The sequence below is a fragment of the Pleurodeles waltl genome, chromosome 1_2 (genome assembly GCF_031143425.1).
Source record: "Pleurodeles waltl isolate 20211129_DDA chromosome 1_2, aPleWal1.hap1.20221129, whole genome shotgun sequence".
Taxonomy (NCBI): Eukaryota; Metazoa; Chordata; class Amphibia; order Caudata; family Salamandridae; genus Pleurodeles; species Pleurodeles waltl.
In genome coordinates, this window is record NC_090437.1 from 275,503,221 (window position 1) to 275,528,279 (window position 25,059).

General features: G+C 41.4%; 1 protein-coding gene across 4 annotated transcripts in view; it reads left to right on the forward strand.

Moving 5' to 3' along the window:
• The window catches only part of BMPR1B (bone morphogenetic protein receptor type 1B), a 384,328-nt gene that overhangs the window by 309,155 nt on the left and 50,114 nt on the right, over positions 1-25,059 (forward strand). For all 4 annotated transcript variants that reach the window (XM_069238141.1, XM_069238156.1, XM_069238148.1 and 1 more), the window contains exons 2-4: positions 12,633-12,792; positions 19,785-19,887; positions 22,932-23,034. In XM_069238141.1, the coding sequence (XP_069094242.1) occupies positions 12,650-12,792; positions 19,785-19,887; positions 22,932-23,034 (349 nt within the window). In that variant the 5' untranslated portion in view covers positions 12,633-12,649. The remainder of the gene's footprint in view (positions 1-12,632; positions 12,793-19,784; positions 19,888-22,931; positions 23,035-25,059) is intronic.

Here is a 25,059-nt window from a genome sequence, read left to right on the forward strand (position 1 = left end):
TCTGCACTTTGTTTGTTTACTTCCAATATTATCTATGAACAGAATAAGCAGTTTTGAAAGGAGTGGCCTTGTGTATATTTATTTGATAATTTTCTGCGATTAATGGAAATTTAAGCTAAGGAATAAATGATCTAATTCTTTTAGGTACAATCTTCATGATAGCCTTAAAAATGTTTCCCATCAGACACGTATAAATATTTAATTACAATACTTACCCTAGCCTTACTTGGATGTAAAGGGTTATGTCCATGCAATGCGCTCTATGTCTTTTGAAAAGTGCTTGTCTGCAGAACCCTTAACTCCATTCAGCAGACATTTTACGTATTCCTTGTAATTTTCAATATTTATAGGAAGTCATTGTAAGTCACTCGCCAACCACCCTGGAGCCTTGAATACGTTGAGTTCCCTACTGCTGTAAGACACCCATGTGTTAGACGTGCACACGCCTCTTCAGTAAAAGAGCAAGAACAGGGTCTGGATAGACAATCCTGATTTTACCACTATAAAATCAATTGCAAACCCAGCTTTTACTTCAGGGATTCAAACTTTACGATCTGGCATTCCTTTGCAGCCACAGACAGGCCTTATTCTTGAAATAGTTCAAGGCCTTTAAATGACATCCCAAACTATCTTGGTAGGTAAAAACAGAGTACTGTACTGCTATTTATTATTTTTCGCTGCTGTCCCATGAACCAGATGTCTGAAAATGTCTCACTGGAACTGATTTACAAGTCCGTCCTTAGCCCTTTAATTAACAATTCTGTGCAGTCACAGAACATACATTGTGGCTGGCTGCTGAATGAGGACCCACTTAAATTCTTGTATCCCTTGACCCTGAAATTGCAAATGTTTAGTGTTAATGGACAAAAACTGAAAGAGGAAAACTACATCTGTCATTCATTCATTGGATGGCTTCATGACCTCCCTCCGCTTTTCTCTTCAAATTCTGCTTTGCAGCTTCTACAATAATTAGAAAGTCATGTGCTCAGCTATCCCCATTTTCTCGGAATATTTGGGAGCACTTCGACAATTTTTCCACAGTGAAGCATTTTGTTTGGTGCTTTTTCATTGTCACAGTAGAAAATCATGTTTTCCCTTGATCTTACTGTACCTTCACTCTGCTTGCATAGTGATAAATTGTGCTTATCCTAGCAATGTGTGCAAGAAGGTCTCTGTTCGTCTGCTGCAACAAAATAGAGAGGACACTGTGTTCATTGATGGACAATTATAGTTCACTCCAAAGAAATTACCATAATTTATTGTGTTAGGAAGATTTCTTTAGTGTAGTTTATACATAGACCGACCATTCAGGATATTTAAGTCCATTAGACTTAAAAAGCAGTTTGTTGGTTTGGCCTGGCTGGTTGATGGAAATGCCATTCAAGCTGGCCAGTCCAGAATACAGAAGGTATACTCTGTTTTCAGTGACTGTGCCATCTCGTTGTTTTGCCCATTTACGTTTGATTCTCCGATGACCCTCTGCTTGTCTGAAGCTTGCCTGCTACACATACATTACCATTTTCAGCAACAACGAATGAAATACTTCAAAAGTCACTACCATGCAAGCTAGAATAGTAGAGTACTGTAGTCACCTCCTGTTCTGTCCCCCGCCAGACTCTTTCCTCCCTTGGACACTGTACTCAACTTAGTCACCTAGGTTCTACTGCACTCAAAAACTGCTGCCACGTGCAGACACCAATCATCCCACCACATCTTGGTCTCTGGTGACTCACCGATTATAATATTGACAATCGATGTTATTTTTTTTGATTAAGCAAACATTGGAGTTTTTAATAATTAGTGACTCCAGATTGCCCACATATACCGAAAGTGACTGCTTCTACATTTTACCAAAGTGACCCATGCTTGCATATGCCTAATATAAATTTGAAATACATTATCTACCTATATAATGATACAGTCTAATTCATCACGCTGGCTCAAATGATTTTTCTGTAGTGTTGCTGTAAGAACATCTACCTTTTGGAAGTTTCACAGTTAATGCACATACCTAAAATTTGGTGATACCTAAAATTTCAAGAAGACTAAGACTGTTGAGGGGAATATATTTTTTAAAAGGGAAATGTTTTTCAACAGTCCGGTGGAATGTGCTGCTCACTAAATTCAGCATTTTTACTCTTAAGGCCAAATACATTAGAGTCTGTTTTTGATCATCAGTGTATGCCTGTGGACTTTGTCTCCGATAACAATTCTTTTTAGGTCTGGCGTTTGCCAAGACCTTCTGAATTTACTAAAATTATTGTTTTATATACTTATAGGGAATTTCTGTCAGGCCTCTTCATCCATTGGTCTTCTATATTCTTCCACGTTCTACAGCACACCGCATGAGGCAGTGAGTCAGCTTAATTCACCCATTTGGTAACCTCCTTGTGTGTGTGCTTTTTGAGACAAAAATATATATTTGCTTTTATTTATTTTACTTGATAGATGAAGGCCTGGCATCTCCCCCAACAATAAAGCCCTGACAGAACCATAACAAAACTAAGAAATTAGTGACAAAGCCAAAAGGCTGGCAGTCAGTACCAGCCCTATCGTTTTTGCCAATGCTTCCTCCTTACTTAAGGGATAAACAATAAGTATGTGTAGTTTAACAAAAGTCACATTTAGCCTAGGAGATTAAATTAGCCTTTCTTTTCGCCTTGGAGGTGAATTGAGAAGCAAAGATTTCATACATCGACATAACTGTTCTTGTGTGTGTGTGTGTGTGTGTATTTTTTTTTTCCAAAGCTGCCCATACATTTTAAGGATAGCTTTGTTGATCATCATCGACTGCGCTACATCTCCAAAAATACAAAGCTGGTTCAAAGGGTGCATTTATATATTTTGTTTCTTGCTTAAAGTAATTAAAAACAGGGTTTCTATTTTGTCTACGCTCCCTTTTAAAGTTGTTATAAAGTGATTAAGCAACATTGTAGCTAACTGCGATTTGAGTGCTCGGTTAGGAGGAGGTGATTTATTCTTTTCTTCTTCAAAACAGTAATAAAAAGCATGGTACCACTGAAGGACTTGTTATTCCAAAAACCTCAGCAGTAAAGTAGTTCCAATGGTGATTTTTTTATTTCTAATTTAAAATTGATATTGTAAGCATATTGTGGCTGTGTTTAAGTGATGGCTTTTTATTTATAGTTTTCTTTTTGTTAAGTATGTGTGCAATATAAAGGTGGAAAAAACAAATACCCAAGTCACAAAAAAAAAACACGAGTCACGAGGCCGTCAAGGCCAGACCTATTGGCAATACATATCTGATTGATGGAGCCTTCTCCAAGTATGATAAGGGATAATCATAAATCTCATGTGATTGGGTGTTTTTACAAATATTGCTTTTTGTGCAGTAGCTGTCCATCTGTTACTGGCTTTGCTACACAACTATTCAGTATCAAAGAAATGCAAGCATGTTAATGCATATTACAGAAACCTCTATTATTTTGACAAAGTTACATAGCTTTTCTCTGCGCATGTCGTGATTCCTCAACCTTCATTAAAATATACCCTAAAGGTACACAATTTGGATAAAAGACGATCTCCCTAGGTACTTTAATAGAGAGTATATTTTAAAATGTACATTTAGTAGAATGTTCCTATATCATTACATTTGGCAGCCATGTGGCATCATTGTTCCCAGTAGTTGGATTTCATGGATACTTTGTCTCGTTCTGCAGGCCCCACCAGCAGTGCAAAACATGACTGTAACCTGAAGGTTCACCTTATTAAAAGTAAAGACATTTAGTTAAGGTTTAAATACAGATTTTCTTCTTACCAGCTCACTGCCCAAGAACAAAGTCCCAGTTTCACAGATGACACAAAAATTACATCATTGAAGTTATGCTACTCCATTTATTTGTGAACAGGCCCAATGGCTCCCACATGTGTCGAAAAAGTTGCTGTCCTTTTATAATTATACTTATGTATACCAAGTCACAAAATATGCAGGATTCTGCCAGTTTGCAAATAAAACAAGCCCCCGTTTTTAGTTTTAGCGTATGAATTTGTATTTTCATTTTACATGCGTATTGACTTGCATTCATGGAACTTTGAAAACGTAACAGAACTTGCTTTTCTGTTTTCCTTTTTATTAGGTTTGAGGTGTAACAGTATTTGCACCATTCATGGCAAACCTGTTGTATTCTATATCAGTAGTTCCCAGCGTGTGGTCCGGGGAATCCTGGGGGTCCGCAAAGCCTCCTCAGGGGGTCCGCGACTGCTTAGAAAATTAAATATTATTAACAAAGTGGGTCCCCAGCGTTCAGTATTGACTTAGTGGGGGGTCCTCAGATTACAATAATTGTTCAGTGGGGGACCCTGGGTCCCAGTAATGATAAAGTGGGGATCCACAGATGTCAAAAGGTCGGGAACCACTGCTATACATGTTCAAAGGATTTCTGATTCAGTCGCCTTTGGTCATTGGTTTATTTTGCTTGAGGACTTTCATCCGTTGGCTCTAAATGTGATCATCACATAATGGATCTTTACACAGGTGTATTTTAGTCTAATCTTCGTTGTACGGGGTGATTGGGTGTACTGTTCTGTCTCTATTGGAATGCATAAACACAATTTATGAAAAGAAAACTATGGCCCTCATCACGTCTTCGGCGGTCTTTTCCAAAGACTGCCGAAGCTGCTGGTACCGAAATACCGCCACTGCTGGCAGTCTTAAGACCACCCGAAATCGGGTGGAATTCCAAGAGCAGTCGTGCTGGTGGTCAGCAGTGCAGAAGCTGTACTGCCACGCCAAAAAGAGACTGCACACCATATTACAACCCGTAATACGGTGTGGTGGTATCCAGATGACGAGGCTCTGCTGGCAGTGGAAGCAACAGAACCCGTCTCCACCCCGACAACCTCCTCGATGGATGAGGTAAGTGGATCATCGGACAGGGGAGGGTGTGTGTGTGTGTGTGTGTCTGTCTGTCTGCGTGTGTGAGTGCATGTTGTGAATGCGGGGGATAGGAGGATGTTTGTGGGTGCGTGTCGGTGTGAGTGCTTGTGCATGGGGTGAGTGAGTGTTTGGATGCAGAGGAGGTGAGTGAGGTTTTGTGGATGAGAGAGGGGAGTGAGTGTGAGTTTGTGGATGGGAGGAGTAGGGTGAGTGCGTGAGTGTGTGTGTGCGGGTGTGAGCGATTGAGTGTGTGAGTGCGATTGAGCAGATGGAAGGGTTGAGTGCATGTATGTGTGTGCATGTGTATGCAAGTTGACAGGGACATGGGGTGAGTGTTTGTGAGTGGACGGGAAAGGGTGGTGCATGTTTGTGTGAGTGAACGGGGAGAGTGGGTGAATGCGTGTATGCAATGCATGGGGGAGGGGTGAATGTATGTATGCACTGGGGGAGGGGGAGTGAATGCGTGTGTGAGTGCGGTGTTTGTGTGTGCATGTAAGTGTGAATGGGGGTGCATGACACAAGTGAGTGGGGGGGTGTTTGTGGGAGTATGTGAGTGCATGTGTGCGGGTATGTGGATGTGTGTGCATGTGTATCCTGGTGTCACCAGAGTGCAAGACCGCCAGTTTTTTCTGGCAGTCTACCGCCTCGTGATACCATTAGCGGTATCACGCCATGCGCCATGTTGGACGTGCTCACCTCCAGCCTGGGGAAACACGGTAATGTGGTGGGTCGGGGGAGGCTCAGTAGTTTGGCTTCGGCCAAGCTCCTAATTTGGCAGTGTTCATTGCCGGCCCGTCGGCGGTGACACTGCCACAGCCACCTTGGCAGTCTTCTGACTACCAGGGTTGTGATGAGGGCCTATGTCAACACACATTTAATTATGTATCTTATATTAGCATGTTAACACAGAGCAGTCCTTTTGACGTCGAGCATAGGCAACGTGCATGCGATGTCTTTGACATGGTGTAATCTACTTCTGTGGGCATTCACCACGCTGATCACTTTCATTCTTTCCTTGGCTTGCCTTTCAAAATTCCCATGTTTGCATAGGTAAATGCTTTACGTTTGTCTCGCCTTGAGGCTGCTGTGTTAACGCCTTGGAGACTGACCCTGTTACATGGATTATTGCACGATCAGCCACATACCTCAGTGTTGCGCACTACTTTCCTCTTTTTTTGTTTGCCTCTCTGCTTGGTGCTACGTATAGTCTTTTGTAATTTATTTAGTTATTTTTAAGAAGTTTCATTTAGCACAAACTCGATCGAAGGAGTGCTTTAGAAGAGTACAATTTATGTACAAGTTTAGCAGTTGAGTATTTTGTGTTTTTTAAGGTCCTTGTTTGCTATATTATTGCAATAGGCCTACTAGGCCTGAAAATGTGTAAGGTACTACTCTCTCTAGGGGCTAAATATATGGTTACACTGCATTTTTTTCTGGTAATCTCTTTTCATGTGGTTATGCCCTGTAGGGGCTGACTATATGTTTACATGACCATGTTTCTTACAAATGCTATTTTTATTCTGGTGTTCTCTAAGGTCTGTTTTGAGCATTACATTCAAGATACTGCAATATTTGCTGCACTTGGAAACTTGCCCCATAATGCTTTGTAGGGCATTCCTTTTCCAAATCTTTTTTTCCACATGACTCAGCTTGTGGTGATCCTAGGGCAATCGGGACCACCATCAAAATGTTCAGCACAACACACTCTTTCTGTCTTGGTCATCTCTGGGTCCTCACACTAGGCTGGAGGGACCCCAAAATAATAACCCCCCCACCATTCAGTCCCTTTTTAAGTTCTCTCATGGCTGAAACTTTTGTTTTACAGCTGGGAGTAGTTTGTGTTTTAAGGACCTTATTTATAAAATTATTTTAGTAGGCCTGCTAGGCATGACAGTGCACTGCGCCCTCTAGGGGATAAATAAATGGTTACACTGCATTACTTTATGCCATTCTGTTTTCATGTGGTTATGCTCTCTAAGGGCTGACTATACTTTTATTGTAGTGCCCTCTAAGGGCTGTTCTGAGCAGTACAGTCAAAATACTACAGTATTCACTGCCGTTGGAAACTCGCCCCCTAAATGCTTTGTGGGGCATTCCTTTTACAAAATATGTTTGCTCAGAACTTAGTGTGTGGTGGTCCAGAACGACATGCTCTTTATGACTAGGTCACCTCTGGGTCCCTGCACTAGGTTGGGGAAGACCTCAAAATAATAATATAAATAGATATAATAAATAATAGCAATATTTTCATTTTTTTGCTGCAGATAGAGGAAGATGGTAAATGGAAGTGCTTTAGTTATATGCAGGGCCACTGCAATTATGTGGCAGAGGCCCAAATTATGCAGTAGGGTTGACCAATTTATGTGGCAAGAAAAGTCCAGTTATGCATTTACAATAGCTCTAACTCAAGCAAATGTGAGACATATTGCATTGCAAATGCTTGATAAAATGTGATTTGCAGCAGGTAATTTTAATTTTTTGTTAGGGTGTGTGTGTGTGTGTGTGTGTGTGTGTGTGTGTGTTAAATCTGCTGGCTTTGCCAGTACTTGTTGAACTTGCTACCTAGATCTCTTCCCCTGAAAAAAGATCTAACATTGCAAATTTATGTTTGTTGAACTAGAGCAAGGGTCTTCAAACTAGGGGCTTTCAAATGATCCTGGAGGAGTGGGGGAGCTTTGTTTTAAGATGAAAAAAGATGAGCAGCTGTAAACTGCTCTGTAATGGCCCATCACTAACATGTTATGACATTTATACCCTAATTGGAAATGTGTGTCAAAAGGGAAGGGGCTCTGAATGCTCTTCAAACACTGTCCCACCCCGAATAATCACACTGTGGGTACTTTTAATGTTAGGAAGGCCTACCTTGCCAGAACAGTGTTTGGCATCTTGCAATTGATTGCATTTTTAAAACAGTAACATAACTTAACTGCAATGTTTAAATAAGTCTAGACATGTTTAACCATTGCCAATGTAATAGAGTAATTGGAGGGGTGGATCTGATTTTTTTCATCTTCACTGGGGGTGGGGCATTAAAAAGTTTGAAGGCCACAGAACTATAGCGAAGTTGATTGAAACATTGGCATGATTGTAGTTAATTACCACACTTTCCTAATAACCCCTTTCATTTTCTCCTAGACTGGTTATGGTTTTGTGGCATACCCCATTCTAAAGCAGTCCTACATTTCTAGAATTCCTTTGCAGACAGCTCTGTGCCAGAACTGCAGGTGTAAACACTCAAACCACAGACCCAAAGATGGTATACGCTTTGCCTACCTCCAGTAGTCCAGTGGCTCCTCTCCTTGCTCTTGTGTTCAAAATCTCAGAATAGTTTGCCAGGCGAGCTATGATTTTAAACATACTTCCCTTCTGTTTTGCTGCATTACAGAAGACGTCAGAATATACATTAACTTCCAAGGGAAAGCATTAAAGTTCTTGTATGACATTCTGGAACGTTTTTGTAATGTATAGTGGTCGGTTTGTGGTAGTGGGAAGGTGAAACCTGCTGCGACTAACTGCCATCTTCTTTGGCCACTCCAAGTGGCACGTAAGTAGGTCACTGGCACCAGATCAGTGTCTTCACTTGAGAAGTTATGCTGTGTTGGACCTTCACACGTTCATCGTATAAGTTTTAGGTTCTCCATACACCATATCTTTTTAGGGGCAATGCGTTCTAATACAGACTAATGTGCAGTTCAGGAAACCTTCACACATTACCTGGCTTTATTTTGCTTTTTGGTGCCATTAGTTTAAACGAAATGAACCACATTCATGGATCATATTTTCAGTCTTGGTATTTAGGTGTATTAGTCTTTCTTTACCTGAGTAGCTAACTTCTCAAGCTACTGTCTGGTGGGATGATTGTCCATTGCTCTTGCTAGGTTCTTCAAGTACTTTCTCTGGTTGTACCTTTCTTGTATTGGGGATATTGGGCGAAAGGTCAGTGTCCCGTATTTATTCCTTTATGCTTTAACCTGGGCTGCTTGATTTCAGATGGTCCTCTCTGCAACATCGTGACTGATGCGGAAGGTCAATGGTGCTCAGTAAAATAAGTTATTTTCAACTGAGTCGCGCACCACCTAAGTATATCTCTGAATCAGGTGAAATTTACATGTATCAAGTATTTTGATACCAGAGGATCTTAGTTCCATAAGGAAAGGTTGGCAAAGACACTAAACTATTTGCCTGATTTTCCTCACTCAGCAACCTTTCCTCTTTTCAATGTTTTCATAAAATGCAGAGAACTAACATCTGTACAGACAGTAGATTGGGAGACACCATTGTCAATTGAGCGAAACAGATGGCATGCTCTCAGATCACGCAGTCAATGTGATAGAGAAATTAACTCCTAGACTATGTTGTACACCGTGGCTTTTGCCACAGAACATCTGGGCCTAGCAATAATGTATTGGAGTGCTACAGTCACAAAACGTTGCCTTAACATATTCATGTGAATCCTAGGACAAATTTTCCGATTTCCGGGATCTTGAAGCACCTTTTAGGTTAACCCAGAAACAGTTGTTTTGCATCCTCATTTTCTCCAAGACATTAGTAATAAAAAAATGACTTGGGTATACATGCAATGGCTTTCTGCCACCCTCTTCATCCATTAGTTAGTTCAAGTGTCATTCACATTTTGCTTCCACCCACCACAGTACGAAGCAATGGGTCAGCCCACTTCAGTCTGTGGCTCTTTTCATCGCTATTTGTGCCTTTTGCTTTTTCATTTGTGCACATCTGACTAAAAGATAGTCCACTTCAGGGCTGGTGTGCCAATATCTGCTTTCATTTTTACTTTCATCTTATTATTTTACTTTATTTAGTTTAGCCTTAAATCATGTTTTACTTTTTTTATGAACCTACACTCACTCCTCTAGATACCAGTATAATTAACTTATTATTGTTTTTTAACCTTTTATGCCTATTGCATATGTTAACAAAAACAAATAAAAATTGCTTGTTTGAAGAGGCCAGACTCATTCAATCTGGTGACGTGTTTTTTCAGCACGCAATAGTTATCATTTGCGGTAACTTCACAAAGGAAGATTACTTTTTCATTGTGAACTGTTAGTTTAAAGTTCATGATGTTCCTGACATAAGGAGTTTCAGACGTATGACCCGTTGGCACGGCTAAATGCAGAGATGATGTTAAGGTATTTGTTGGCACTAGTTCTAGAAAAGGGACAAGTATACTGAAAACCGTGCTGCAGCACCTGCTTCACCACAGGTTGTGCCTCTCCCTCTCTGGTTGAAGATCACTCACATTCATTGCCAGGTGGTAGGACAATGGGCAATGCTGCTGGTGAGAGGAGAGAAAAAGCCAGCTACTCCGGACAGACGCTTATGGTGCAACACCTCTGGTTGTTGGAGAGGTGGGCAGTCTGGCAGAAACCTACAGTGCCAGTGCTTCAATTCTTCGGGGGCACAGATCCTATTAGATACACCTTCTATAGGTCTGAACACACAGCTGCTACCACCGGCCAACAAACGACCCATTGTGCAAGTTAACCTATTCGTGCCATCCGGATGGATGCATTCACACACACACTTGGGTGCTCATTTGTTCCAGTTATAAGTACGTCCTTTGGGCACCTGGGGGGGTTTAGAGAACCTAACGTACTACAGACTCATTTTGTGATAGCTCTAAACAGAATATGTGTAAATTAAAAGATTGTGATCATTCTACAATTCTACATTACCCTTATGTAGGATCTGGTATGAAATTTACATAGCAAGCCCTACAGTGTCCTCTTTGTGTAGGAACTCCAGCCATGAGTGAAGTCGACAGGCTTCACTATCAGTATATCCTCAGCTCAGCAGAAGTAATATTCTCTCGTTATAAAGTGATCCTTGCACAAAGTGTAACACCAGATTAGCTCCTCTGCAGGACTCGTGCACATGCTGTCCAGAGTTAAGATCACAAGTCCAAATGAAGCATCGCTCTTCTGTATAGATTCAGTTCCATTGTGAATGGACATCCATGATCCTGTATCTCCATTTGGTTTGCCACTCTGTACACCACGTTCTGAAAAGAGCAAACACATGTTTTTCCATGATCTGTGTGTGGCACTGCTAGCAGGGCACTCCCCCTTGCGTCACCTCCACCTATCCTACTTACAAGCAGAGCGAATGTAAAGCTCTGAACTCTTCCACTATTTCTACTCCTTGACAGAGAAGACTGCCACCTCCAAATGGAAGCATATCATAATCTAAAGCAAATCAATAATATCTGATGATTCTCTTTTCTCTATTTACATGCTGGTGCTTCGGCACACAAACCTGTCCTTGGATGCAATTTCCAAGACAGTAACTTGTACTTAGAGACAGGGCCTGCCTATTCTATCACCGGGTCCAATTCCAGGCAATCATTCTTGCTCTCGCCACAAGGAATACATTCAGTTGGTTCTTCCACAGAAGATCACTAGGTTCTATTCTGTTCTCTCTGCTGGCTTCTTTAGTTGTCCTCTTATTTTGAATATCTTGTTGAAGTTTAAGCTGTGGTAGTATTTAGCACCACGATTGCATGGACAAACCCTGACCTATCCTTTAATACTGTTTCAGTGGGCTCTGTGATTCTTGCCACTGAAGGCTGTAAATTGGAGTGCAGTCATAGAGATTCCTGTTAACAAGAAGAATTGTAATTACTGAGTAAGCAACTAGTTGATGTGTGTATATGCTGGTTACCAGTTACAACAGGGTTGTTGCATTTAATTCCTTTCATTAATTCCTTAATTTAGTTTCTGTCTCTAATTTAGGAGATCTGTTTGCTAGTCTCTATTTTCTTTTTTCAGTTTTTTTTAACTGTTTTTTTACTGTTAGAATTACAATGTAGCTATTTTTCTCATACTTAAAGCAAAGTGGTTTCTTTTTAAGTGTTTATGCACAGTTATTCCTGTAGCTATGTAAAACACAACTAAAAATGAATGTACAATATGCTCATCAGTGAGCAATTGTTTCAGTAAAATTAATCAAGAAAACATAATTAAGGAATGTAACGAAATCAGGCGCTGCGTAAGAATAGCAATATGATGGGCACTGCTCTTGAAAATTCCATGTTGTTGTTTGGCTGTATTTACTAAGTCACACAGAGACCGGTGATAATTTGAGTTTTATTTTTCTGAATTGTACATAGTGAACAGTCAACAGAGTATTTTTGTTGATATGTTTTAAAGTTACTTAAACAATTTGTTGGGGTCTTTTTCAGGACCAATCCACATATAGTTCTAGCCATCCTCTTAGTTGTAGAAATGTAGCATAGAAGTGATCGGGCACAAATCCTAAAGGTACAAGAGTGGACACTTTATCTGGAAAGGAATAGGCAGCAGAGAGAAGGTATTTGAGGCAAACTAAAGAGAGATACACGTTGGGAATGCCCACCCAGTCCTGTAGAGATTAGATGGCATGAGCTTTTTGTGCAAAGGTCAGAGAAGACCAATATTCCAAGAGGCAGGTGAGTGCCACTGGCGCGTCCATTCACAAGTTCTCAAATAGATTGTCTGGAAAGCAGGCCACTTTTCCTGTAGGAGGTTGCTGTGCCCCTCCCCCAACCTCTTCATGACCCCTTCAGACCTTTACTTTTTAGCCTCCAAATCTCACTTTCTTAGAATATGTAAGACAATTCGACAAGTTGGACGTCAACTTTGATCATATTTTAACAATGAATCTGCACAATAATTGGCACGATGATTTTGAAACTGGTAGTTTGCCTTGAAAATAACAGTTTGTCATTCTCTCATAGCCCATCTGCAAGACAAAATGTATCTACGGAATGCAGTGCAGAAGAACATTGATAACGGGAAAAAGGACGGAGAGACTGCGGCGCCTCTTCCTCCGCTACCGGTTCTGAACTGTAGCTGTTATCATTCCTGCCCTGAGGGTACAGTCAACAATACATGCCCGTGAGTAACACTGCCGTGATTCCTACAGCTACTCAGTGAAGGTCGCTGCTTTTAGACTACTGGAGCATATTTTCAACATTTCCACCTTTTGATACTTGCTTTTGAAAGACTGCGCATACTAGAAGATATGTTAATTTGTTCCTACATATAGCGCTGGCTGTTGTCTGCTTTTCGTTCTTTACGGTAATGCAGCCGTGGTAGTCTTACTTTTTTAGCCAAGCGTCATTTATTCAGTTTGGATTTGTGCAGCTCTTATGCCACTTTATAGTCCGCTTGTACTGATTTTCCAATTGCTTGGCACTCAAGGTTGCCCAGCAAGCATCGTGGTTCATGAAGTGTGTACTGAAAGAGGGAGCTTAGCTGCGGTCAGTGATATGAGTGAAAAGGAGAGTTTTTACTATTTTCAGTTTAGTCTTGATGTGCTGGGAGCTGAGTGACAGTACTTTTAAAGCACACACTACCCTCAAGCGTCGCTTACTGCTGGTTTTTAAAAGGCACCTAGGCAAACTGGGAAGTCTTCTGTGTTTTCCTGGTAATTGTCAGTGAGGTAGAGAATATTAAGATGAACTACAGGCATTCAGAGCTTTCACCGAAAAGGAACACCCACCCTGAGTAGAGAGATTTAATATTGAAACCTTTAGCAAAGCTTAATACTTGATAGATAGGTAGAGTATAGGCATTTCAGAAGTGATCATAGCTGATGCAGAAGCTGGTTAGTGTACACACGTAGTTCATACATGCAATCTTAAAGCAAATATTCTCAGAGACTGTATCACATATAGCTGACTACAGATGCATTGGCAACTGGTTTCAGAGGGAAAGTCGAGTAAGATGGGTGGGAGAGGACTGTTCATGTCCATGTACAGCTGGCTGAAATACACATTGTGCATTAAGGTTTGAGCAGTGTTCAGTCAAAACTAGTGCATGGATTTTGTGGCGGGCCAGATGTCATTAGACCTTTTTGGGGTGAAAATGATGTGTGCTGTATTCTTTTTGAAACCCTACAGCCATAGTTTTGTTTAGGTCCCATTCATTCATTAATTTCATTGTTAGTTCCTTATCAAGAACCTCGGGCATCTAATCGTTGCCTCACCAAACTTGTTGAATGAGGCAAGGATTAGAGGCTGGAGACTTTTGATAAGGAACTAACAATGACAAGAACTAATGATAGACTCAGATTGACATTTCATGCAAAAAACTACTGTTGGATAATGGGTGACCTACAGGCTAATCTTGTAGATCAGTTGCAGTCTGCCCTTCTAGACAAAATTATAGAGAAAGTGATAATTTGACATATTCAGCAAACACGTGGAGAATAATTTCTCTTTGAACAAGTTCCTATGAGAAGATGGAACTGGGTTAGCAATAGTGCTGTAAATGGCTTGCTGAAAAATCCCTATTGAGGTTTAATCTCTTTTATCACGTCAGTTGATTGTCCCATTGAACCTTGATTCTTTACTGCGAAATGTAGGTTTCACAAAGATTCAGTGACATGCCCTTGTGGCGGTTGCCTTCTAAAGCCAACTCCACTGTCTATGCTCGATTTCGAGGCAGGTGAGAAGGAACTACTGAAACTTTTGCTGACTACAACTATTACTTGGACTGTGCCATTTGTTCATGCTGAACGGGTTAGTGGAGACTACAGCCTGAGTTATAGTTTGGCCAAGGTGGCTGGTTGGTGGCTTTAAGAAAAAAGTCGAACACAACATCAGTAATGTAATGTCCGACCAACTCCTGCACTGCGCAGTGCAGATCATTGATAGTTCTTTGCCATCTGGATACTGGCAACTATGTGTAGCTCACCACTTAAATGTGGTGGTGGTTCCACAACTAATCGAGTAGTCTGGAAACAAAGGACAAAAAGTGTGTTTTTTTTTCACCAAAAACCATGGCGAGGAGGCTTTACTTTTACTCACTTTTGAACTGTTCAATTTTAACAAAAACATACACAATTTTCAAGCAGATCAACCTAAGGTATTGCTTAGAACTTGCTCCTTTGCTGAGTTCTGCTCAGTATTTGTGTGACATCTCTATATGATCCTCTGCAGTTACTGGGTAGTAATAACTTCTCTTCATGGCAAGCAACAAGCAGTACTGTCCTGGATTCTGAGTATGCTTCCCTGGGTTTGCTCTTTTCCTTTGGTTGCCCTAATTCATGAGAAACGTGTGTCCTTCAGAGGAGTGTGCTATTTTCCTCTGTCAGAGACCCCATTTATCCATTTGTGCCCATTTGTCACACAGGTTTAAGGTATGAGATATTTATGGACACTTCATGGGTTCCCTTCTTATGAACGGCCCAGTTTTTAGGCGACTCCGAAAAATTAGAGGTATTCAGTCCGTCAAAATGGAATTGGAAGGTTCTTTTCTAGTGATACCTTTTTCTCAGAAGTGGATTTTATGGTTTGCTTTCTTTTCCCCACTTTTCAAGCAAGGCCTTGATTGTCTTATTCTCTGTCTGCCAGTGTGTATCTGCTATTTGCCATTTGGTAAGACTCTTGTTTATAGGATGTTCAAATCTGGAAACTATGGTACAAAACCTTCTTATGTACCCATGTGAGACCAGTGTTTATGATTAATTTATCTGTAGGCCCTGCTATCTGTGATGGGGAAAAACATTTTAAACTGCTCAAAGTTTAAATAAAATCATGCTTACACAGTAGCCATAATCCTCAGAGCATCCCTTTGTAAAGTCTGTTGTATTTGGGAACTTTTGCAGTAATTTAGATTTAGTGGTGCTTGGTTTGTATATGCCCGTATCACAGTGTAGATGGGAAAACGAAAGAAGTTGATGGAGTTAGGGTTAAGGAGCTACAACCAGGCATGTTGAAAGTATTCCTTGAGCCACTTTATTTAAATAACCTTCAGACAACATAATACTGTAAAGTTCAACTGGTTTATGATAACTGCAAACAATGAAATCACTTGACAAGCTAAAGTCTGAAGGATAATGTCTCGGATCGTAAAGTAGATCTCTTAAGCTTAATTTTACCAGCCCCTAATAAACTATACAGACAACAGACTTCGGGCACTCTTTGCAGTCATCAGATTTTGTGCTAATCTTATGCTGTTGTATTTAGCTCTCGTACGAAATGGCTGCCATCACTGTGTCTTCAGAGAAATTCCAAAAGTAAAGTCTGATATCTCCTGTAGCTCGCAGCTGGCCACCTCCAAAAAATGCCTTACAAAATCCCTATGTAGTAATTCTTTGAAGAAATTAATAAACTACCCCTCTAATTAAAGAGTATGATTTGGACCCATGGACTTTCAAAAGTTAAGACCATGTACAAAGTTTGGAAAAGTGTTTTGGTTCTCCTTCCCTACCACATGGACAAACACACCCTCCTTGAGGCTTTTAAATCTACATTCTCCTATGTTGCTGGACTGTGACAGCAACCTGTAGGGGTTTCACGGTCTACATATCCTTGAAGTGAGAGTACTCCAGCTGCTATCATTGTTACATGTGTCTGACGCATTTGATGTAGTGAACTAGGGTACTCCTAAAATCACTGTGTCAGTGTGGGTTGGCGCTAATGTTAATCGTTTACACTGGTTTTCTTCTTTCGGTGCTAGGAGATCTCCGTTTTAGACTCCGTCTCCACTCCTACCATTGTTTCCACAGTGTCGGCATCTCACTAGAGATTCTCAGCAGTAGGCTTTGCTCTCTGTTGAGGTAACCTGGCCAAGCCTTGTGTCTTCAAACACTGGAAGATGTGCTTGCAGATTTACAGTATAATAGGTAAGATCAGTGCTTAATTTTTAAAAGAACAAGTGCTGGTGCGAAGGTTTTTGTCAGAAGCCTTCCCCTGGTGCTGCCTAGTGTCGAACTGCTGGAAACCAAGGCTGTGTAGCCCTGGTTGCTTACGTCCCTACACTTTCTACTCCTTAATCGTGCTCTCTCTTGGGTTTTTCAGCCCTTCTTCCTATTCCTTCCTTCATTTCTCTCTTTTGCTTGGTGTCCATGTATGAAGGTTAAAAATAAGTCGTGGTCCCCAAAAGTGATTGCCAGTGGGCCTCCGGCTCAAATTAAGTAGTGTGTGCAATGCAGCACTATCAACAGACGCAGAATCTAATGTTTAGACAATGGCAGAGCAGTAGCATAAATATATTAACTTTATACTTCTAAAGGTACTGGTCTGTGCACTTGCAAGTATACAAGAGTTATGCATTAGAGGCCTACTGACAATAGTTTAATGAACAAGCCACTTAAACTTTAGAGCAAATGCAAAATGTTCATACCCTTTTAACATCTCTAAGGGTCTTTTGCTAATGGGGCTGGGATCAAGGCATTGTCTTCCTGGAAGCTATTCTACTCCAGAGTTTGAGATTTATTGGGTTGAGATGGTGTTATTTGTTTCACTGTGAGGCGGGACAGGAGTCACCTAATCTCCCAACCTTTTTCCTCATGGGTTCACTAGACATGTGAGCCCTGTTACTAGTTGGTGAGGTAGAAGTAAGAGTGAACAAGATTAAGGCGTTCAAATTATGGACAGAGGCTTGGCATTTAAACCTTGATTGAGGATTTTGGCCCACACTCAGTGATTTATTTTTTTGTTGTTGTTGTTGCAGGGCTGTTCACAATACAATTACTTTAAAACTCCAATGAACACCAGTACATCTCCTTGCTACATTGTATCTCATAGAAGTGTTGGTTCTTAAGTCCCCACTCCATTAGCAGATGTAAAAAATACAGTTAGTTGCATTATAATTTGACATTCACAGAAAGCAAGAGGATTTTGGCAGCTTTTAATTGGGCGAGAATCATTGATGTGATCAAAATGGGGTTTGGAAAAAGTGAAAGACTTTGACCCTCATTTTGACATTGGCGGTAAAAACTGCCTACCGCCGCGGTGACGGCCGCCAAAATACTGTCACTGTGGCTACCATCTGTCCGCCATATTATGATCACTGCTGGACTTCCGCCTCAAAAAGGGCGGAAACCTGGCAGTGATCACACTGGCGGATGGCGGTAAGCTGGCACTGCTATCACCAGCACCGCCACGCCAGTTGAATGCCGCCAGCCATATCATGACTTGTGATACAGCCTGGCGGTGTTCTGCTGGCGGGTGCTGCTGGTGGTAGCAGAGCCTCTTCCCGTTCCCTGCCGGAAGACCTCTATGACAAAGATAAGTCGGGCTTCTGACAGGGGTGGGGAGTGGTGTGTGTGTGTGTGTGTGTGTGTGAGTGTCTGGTTGTGTGCATGAATGTGTGAGTGTGTGTGTGAATGCGTCTGTGTGTGTTGTGTTGTTTGCGTTGTATGCATGTGAGTGAATGTGTGTAAGAATGGTGAAGTGAGTGCGTGTCTGCATGTCAGTGTGATTGTGTGTAAGAATATGTGAGCATGTCTGGAAGAATGCGTGTATGCCTGTGTGTGTGATTGGGTGAACGCGTGGTGCGTGTCTGTGGGTGTGTGTGTGTATGGGGAGTAGGGGGGCAGTGTGAGAATCAGAGGGGGTGGGGGGAGTTTGGATGGAGGAAGGGTGGGGGGTGTCAGGTGTGTGTTGGGAGTGGGGGGGGTCCCTACCAGTGACAGGTAAGAAGTTCCCTGTCACTGGGGGCCTACCACCAAGGTTTTTGTGGCATTGCTAATGCCACGTGAACCATGGTGGTAGGCAGGCTCATAATGCCGCCGGCGGTACTATGCCGGCTGCCGGGCTGGAGATTGACATATCTGGCACGTTGGCTGACACCACCATGGCGGTATGAGTGAAGAAGTGGTGGGTTGGCTGCAGCTAAACCGCCATTCTCATAATGTGGCGGTTGGTACCACCAGCCTGTTGGCAGTACTACCGCCACATTTCCTCTCATCACCGGGGTCATAATGATCCCCTTAGTGGCTCAGAGTGTGGATTTTCTACAGCAAATGTGGGGGTCATATAAACAAAACTGCAACAACGTGGTATTGTTCCCTTTCAAAAAATAATAATGTATTATTGGAAAAAAAAATATTTTGAACAACCACGTTGGAGGTGATGCTAATTCTAACCTACATCTTACACTCCTTCCAAATGCAACCCCTTCACTCTTTGTCCTTCTACCTCTCTATCCTCGTGATGTAGAAATTCCCTCAAAGACCTCCAGTTAACTAGATGGCAAGCATGAGTCTACCATCCTGTCTGTGTCTGTATTTTGAGGTACTCCCTTAAGGAAATGTATAAACAAGGTTGCCATGTTTAACCACCGTTGCAAAGCAATTGCTTTATCTACAACCACCTCCATACGTGTATACATCCAAGGTGACCCTTTCAAGGAATTAATGATAAATTTAACTCCGAGACCAGTGCTTTATTTATTTATTTTTAAACAAGGTCACACCTGTTGGTGTTGGGGAATGGGAGTGTTGCAAGAAAAGAGACTGGTACTTGAGTTTAGCTAAAAATACATCATACATTAACTAGGAGCAGCAGTTTAAGAGGCACATTTAATCAGTACTACAATATTAAAAACATCGATATGTCCCGTAGACTTTGTTGAGCAGGAGTAACATTCCTGCAGACATGGTTGAAGTGGAGGCTTTGAAAGGCATGGACAAAGCTTTTAAAAAGTTCATTATCTCGACGTTCCCCATGGTTTACGATTTTTTTGTTTTTGTTGTTCTTTAGAAGAATATTGTATTCGTATTTAACTGACATTTGTGAAGAGTATATCACCCAGGCAGATGCCGAGTGGCAATCTTGTGCAATTCAGTAACTATGCAGTAGAAATGCAACACACTAGCGCAAACCTCCAGCTTCATCAGGTTTAGTTTAATGAGATGCCAAAAGATAATACTGAAGCAGAAGTAAATGTCCCTTGTGACTCAGATGTGTAAATGTGCAGGCTCTCTTTCTTGAGTTTCCCCATTCGCGATCAAGCACACATACCACGGCGGCATCCGCGCGTCTCTGGTTGCATCCACCTTCTGATGTGTCTTTAAATGGGTTGACAAAGTGCTTCCACCTGCGCATCCCTTATTCTGCTACAACGGAATCTAATTTGCCCATTCCTATCTGCAGCACGACCGGGTACTGTTTCACTAAGATAGAAGAGGAGGAGTCTGGAGCAATTCTGCGCACCTCTGGATGTCTGGGATTGGAAGGATCGGACTTCCAGTGCCGGGTAAGTAGAATGGCGCAGAACAAAGACCTATCTGTCTGCACCAAAAGTTTTCATTGAAGTGAAAGTAATCAGTATCGGTGAGTGCGTCCACCTGTTGGGAATCTTTTTTTTTTTTAATTTGGAGAGGTGATCCTTGGTGATGAGCACAGGAGAGACAGAGGGAGTCTGTGTTAATAATGATTACTCATTCTTTTATACAGTTCTGGACAGGTTAATGCTATTCCTATGCAGCTGGGTGCTTCAAATTAGTATTCTTTTAACAAAGCAATAGAATTGATGCTGGTTTGTCTCTTTGCTTAAGAGACTGCTCCTGGTGCCTACACTTTTACTGCTCAATAGTGCATGTATTTGGACAGACTCTTTACACATACATATTTCACATTTAAAGGTCACCAGTGTACATGCACTAATGGTCACAAGGACTGGAACTCTAGTGAGTCTGGAAAGTGTACTGCATATAGCTGCAGTGGTTCTTAAGGGGCACAGAATGAATGGTATGGTGTGGTATGCTTGTAGATATGTGATATAGAATGCAGTGGAGCACTGCACAATGTCAAGAAAATGTTAGTTGATTCAAGATGGGACAACAGAACTTGATCCATGCACACATGTTGTTGTTCTCTAACTTAGCTGTGAATGTTCTTTCTGGAGTGATGTAAACGGTTTTACTGAATTCTAGGAGGGGCATATCCTTTGCTCTCCATCATGTGGTGAGACTTTGTTTCTTGACTAATAACTCTGATGCTTCTTGATGATCACTGACTACCATTTCGGTTACCAGCTCTTGGGAAGATAGTACCATCTCAGAGAAAGGACATTATGTTGTGCCTTAATACATTAAAACTGTATGTTGCTTTGCACAGCACGCCTGTCCAGTTTGGATATGGTCCTGCTCCTCTTGCACCTACTGTGTGCTCCTTGTTCATTTCAAAATAGGACCAGCCTCTCTGAAACATTAGCCAGGTGGAATGGCTAGAGAGAGGCGAAATAAGAAGAGTTAAAGTAAAGTTTAGAGAGAGTCTTTGTTGATTACTTGTAACTTAAAAATGTTTCTCACCTGTAAGATCTATGGTATGGAAATGACTCGTATTCAAATTGTGGAACATATCTTTTGCTGTAATTTTGAGTACTGTGGAAGAAGAGCGATGCAGTGGCCCTAGATGGAGGGACATGGGATACCTTGTGATCTAGTTTACTGAATCATCTCTCAAAGGAGGGTCAGACCATGGAATGCCGTTAGAGTAGTGAGTCATTTCCTAGTTAGGAGAACTCTAATACTCGGCAGATTCTACATCACAATTATTAGTAATGACTGAGGACCTTAATGGTGAACTGAGGATGTCAGAGTACAAACCTGCCAAGCCTCTTCATATTCATCTAGGTTCTTTAGATGGAATTGCCAACCTCTAATCAATTTTGTTTCTGTAGCGTGCCTTGGTTTGGCTTGTTGATTGGGAGATCATGTTTGTGGTGGACCATTTGGGCCATTTCGTCTCAAAATTAAGGAAGATTGCAGAAAGAGTAAGTAAGTACCCAAGAAGGGAACTAGATAGGAGCTATGTCTGTCCTTGCAGCAGCGGTTTGCTGTAAGAGGTGGAACTCTTTTCAATACTAAATATTTAACATATTAATAACACAAGGACCTGAATACTGTGGGTTGTGGCTGCCTTTCTTACCAGAAACTCATGCCCAATACCTACAGTTAAGTCTCCATCATGCAAATATAAAATCTTTTGGTATACTTTTGTCACAGTATCTACTCAGTTGGGGATCATTTCACAAGGTCGGCCTTCAATATGAGATTACTATTTTGCTAAGCATTTCTACTGTAGCACTCCAAGAACTAGGCACAGCCCTTTTGATGTTTTCACTTAGAGCTGTTCTGCACCAAGCCATTCTGTCTAGCACTTAAACTGCATATACTGTAAAGAAGTGTGAGCTGAAGCCAAACGCTCTAAAAGACAATAAATATTATAATCCTAATGGCAAATGATATGCTGGCATGAAAGAAGGAATTGAACAGATTGTTTGAAGCAACAGTCACATTTCTGAATTGCTATGTCACAATTTCTGGTCTACCTGAAAGTGGCACGCATTTTTATCATCCTGGAACAGAAGTTGAGTTATTTTAATAGTGCCCTTGCAACTGTCAAAGCAATCCTGTTTGCCGAAAAAGCATAGTGGTCGATTTTTTAACCACATAATTAAAAAGCAAAAAAAACTCTTGTGGGGAAGCATGGATAGTATTGCCGTAACTTACTAGGACCATAGGGTCATCAGAAAACGTTTTTTTTGCGAAGAGGAAGTGAATGCATGGAAAATGGTTCATTGGTGAAGTACTGGAGACTGAAACAGCAAATGGACACTTGCAACTGGTCCAGTGAGGGAGAATCTGAAGACCAGCAGCACTTGTGGGACACTAGCACGGAAAGCACAAGCAGACTGGATCAGCCTGCCAGCCCGTATATATCCGGTCACTCTGTTTCTGTGTGCTAACATGACAGCTGAAAAGGAGGGAAACACACTAACAATGACCAGTAGACCTAACTAAAATACAAATACTATACGTATTTATTCAGCAGATTATCCCTGACCTACTAGCCTGTTTTTTTTTTTTTTTTTAACTCTGCTATAGTGTCTTCTTTATGAAAGGTATTTTCTAAGATACGCTTTCTGCCCACTGGACTCAGTTTATTTGCACCATGTTTTAAAAAATGCACAATGATCCACATTTTTTGTAGCGGGGAGGGTTGAGGAAGAGGGCACCTTGAAAGGATTAATGGAAAATGATGAGTGCAGTTGATATTAACCTAATGTTTGGGTTTAAAAGATTTAATTGTGCACATCAGTGTTAGATTCGTTTTCATCCTTTGTATGAACGCCAGAGCAGTTCTTGTTTTAACAATAAATATATATTTTATGTCGTATATAATCTATTTGTCACTTACATTCTTATTGCCAGTAATTCGCTGATTCCTACTGTGAAACTTTGACTGGCCTGGTTACCGTGGTTACAAGCTGTATTCTGGATGTTTCTGTTGCAGGACACCCCAGTCTCTCACCAGAGGAGATCAATTGAATGCTGCAGAGACAGAGACTATTGCAATGATTACCTCAACCCTACGTTGCCCCCACCCAGACACACAGGTGAGCAAACGTAGAATTTGACTTTACGTAATAATTGTCAACTGCCATAAAAAGCCACCCTTTTTTGCATGCTTACCACACTGCAAGCTCAACAGCGGCTCTGGAAAGTCATATTTTTTCACCAGCCGCTAGCAGGAGTTGATTCTCAACCTACAGTTGAAAGTAGGCCAAAGAGAAGCTTGAATAGACCTTCGGACTTCAGAGGCTGGCGAAACTATATCTTCAGGCGGCGCTATGGTTTTGGATACAGATTCACCAGATAGTTTTTTTCAGATGCAGGAAGGCATACAGTAAGACCAAATATTTCTTGCACAGGTACTTCCTGGTTTTGGTAGGAGGAAGTAGCCCCAGAATTGAGTATCACATGTGGAACTGGGAAGAAAATCATTGTACAGCACAATGATTACTCCAGTTCCAAAGATTCAATTTGTTATATCTTTAAATTATTTAGGTTTTATTTGTGGATCTTAATATTTGTAGATACTAATTATTCAGTCTGATTATCAATACACTATCAAATTTGGGGTTTTGGTGTTTACGCTTCATTTATGCATCTATTAAGTCCACCTAGGCTTTGGTAACTTTCCCTGTCTTTACCCATTGTGAGTCTTTCCCTTAATTTTCTTTGTTTACTACACACCGCTTTGACAAAAGCCATACTTTCACACTTTGGATTTATACATCTAGCCCGTGGCAAAGAGATCTGTATCCCAGCAGGTTCATAATCCCCACTCCCAAAAGGACAGTCTGCCTCTGGCTGAGCCTTGGCTGAAGTTGTGATCCACTCACAGCTAAAATAGGTTTCTGCCAATGCAAGAGCATGGTTGGAGGCCGGTAGCCTCTGTCCTCTAGTAAATCCAGACCAGGAACCCGCAGCACCTCTCATTTACCTTGGTCTTCCCATAAGTCTAAACACCCTGTGCTACTAAACACACTCACCCTGCACATCCCTGTGAGCTGTGCCAGGCTCTTGTTTGGGCACAAAATTGTATTTCATAGAGATTAAAATTCCAGCTCTTTAATGGCTGTCATTCCTCCCCATTTTTCATTGTTTCTGAGTGGTCCTCAACACAGCACTGAGATGGTGGCCATGAGGTGAGTGATACTGTTTGTTATGGGCGAGTGCAAAGCGCTCCGTCCCATGCTGTAACTCTATGGGCTTCTAACCAAGCCCATGTCACGTCAGTCACTTTCATTGGTTCGTGGGCTTGTTTTTTAAAATCCGCTTGCTTTTATTTGTGAAAAGCATGCAGATGTCGTGACTTTTCCGGTGTTTAGCCCACCGACACAGCACTGGTAAACTACTGAAACCATTCGAGGCTCGATGTTTTCAGCATAGTTTCCGGACTACTTTATCTTTTTATTTTCCACACCACGCGATCGCGCTGCATTTTACATAGCCCAATCGTGCTGTGTTTTTTTTTCCTCTTGTAATTTGTGTGGCAAGAAAAGTCTGGTTAAGAGTTTACAATGCTAATAGCTCCAACTCGAGCAAATGCGAGACCCGTTGCATTGCAAATGCTTGTTTTTCAAGATGTGTCCCGTTTGATCTCTAGTAGCACAAGTTTTATCATTAGGACACTCATCATCGAGTTAAATAAAGGACGGGTTGGTTTTGTTAGGCACAAACCTGGCAGATAGAAACCTGTCTTACTGTCCCCCCCCTGCCCAGATAGTCTGATTGGATGAACTCCAGAAGTGAACCCCACCTTTTCCACCTTAGATGATGACCAGACATTTTAAAATTGGTGTAAATCTCTCCATTTTCAACACTGCTTTCTTCTGGATTCCTTAAGTCCCCGTCTTCTACACAAAAAGCGTGAGAAGACTTGGCTGAGGGGATCTCGTGTTGTATAGGAAAATAAATAGCTCTGTGCTACAGCGACCTGGATGACGTAATTTGGCTCACACGAACTAAAAGGATTATCAAAATGCTTTCTTGTAAAGCTGAACGTCACTATCCGCACGAGCGCAAGCTAATGGGCTGCTGTATAGGAACACTTCCTCTCTCCGTCTAGTGGTTGT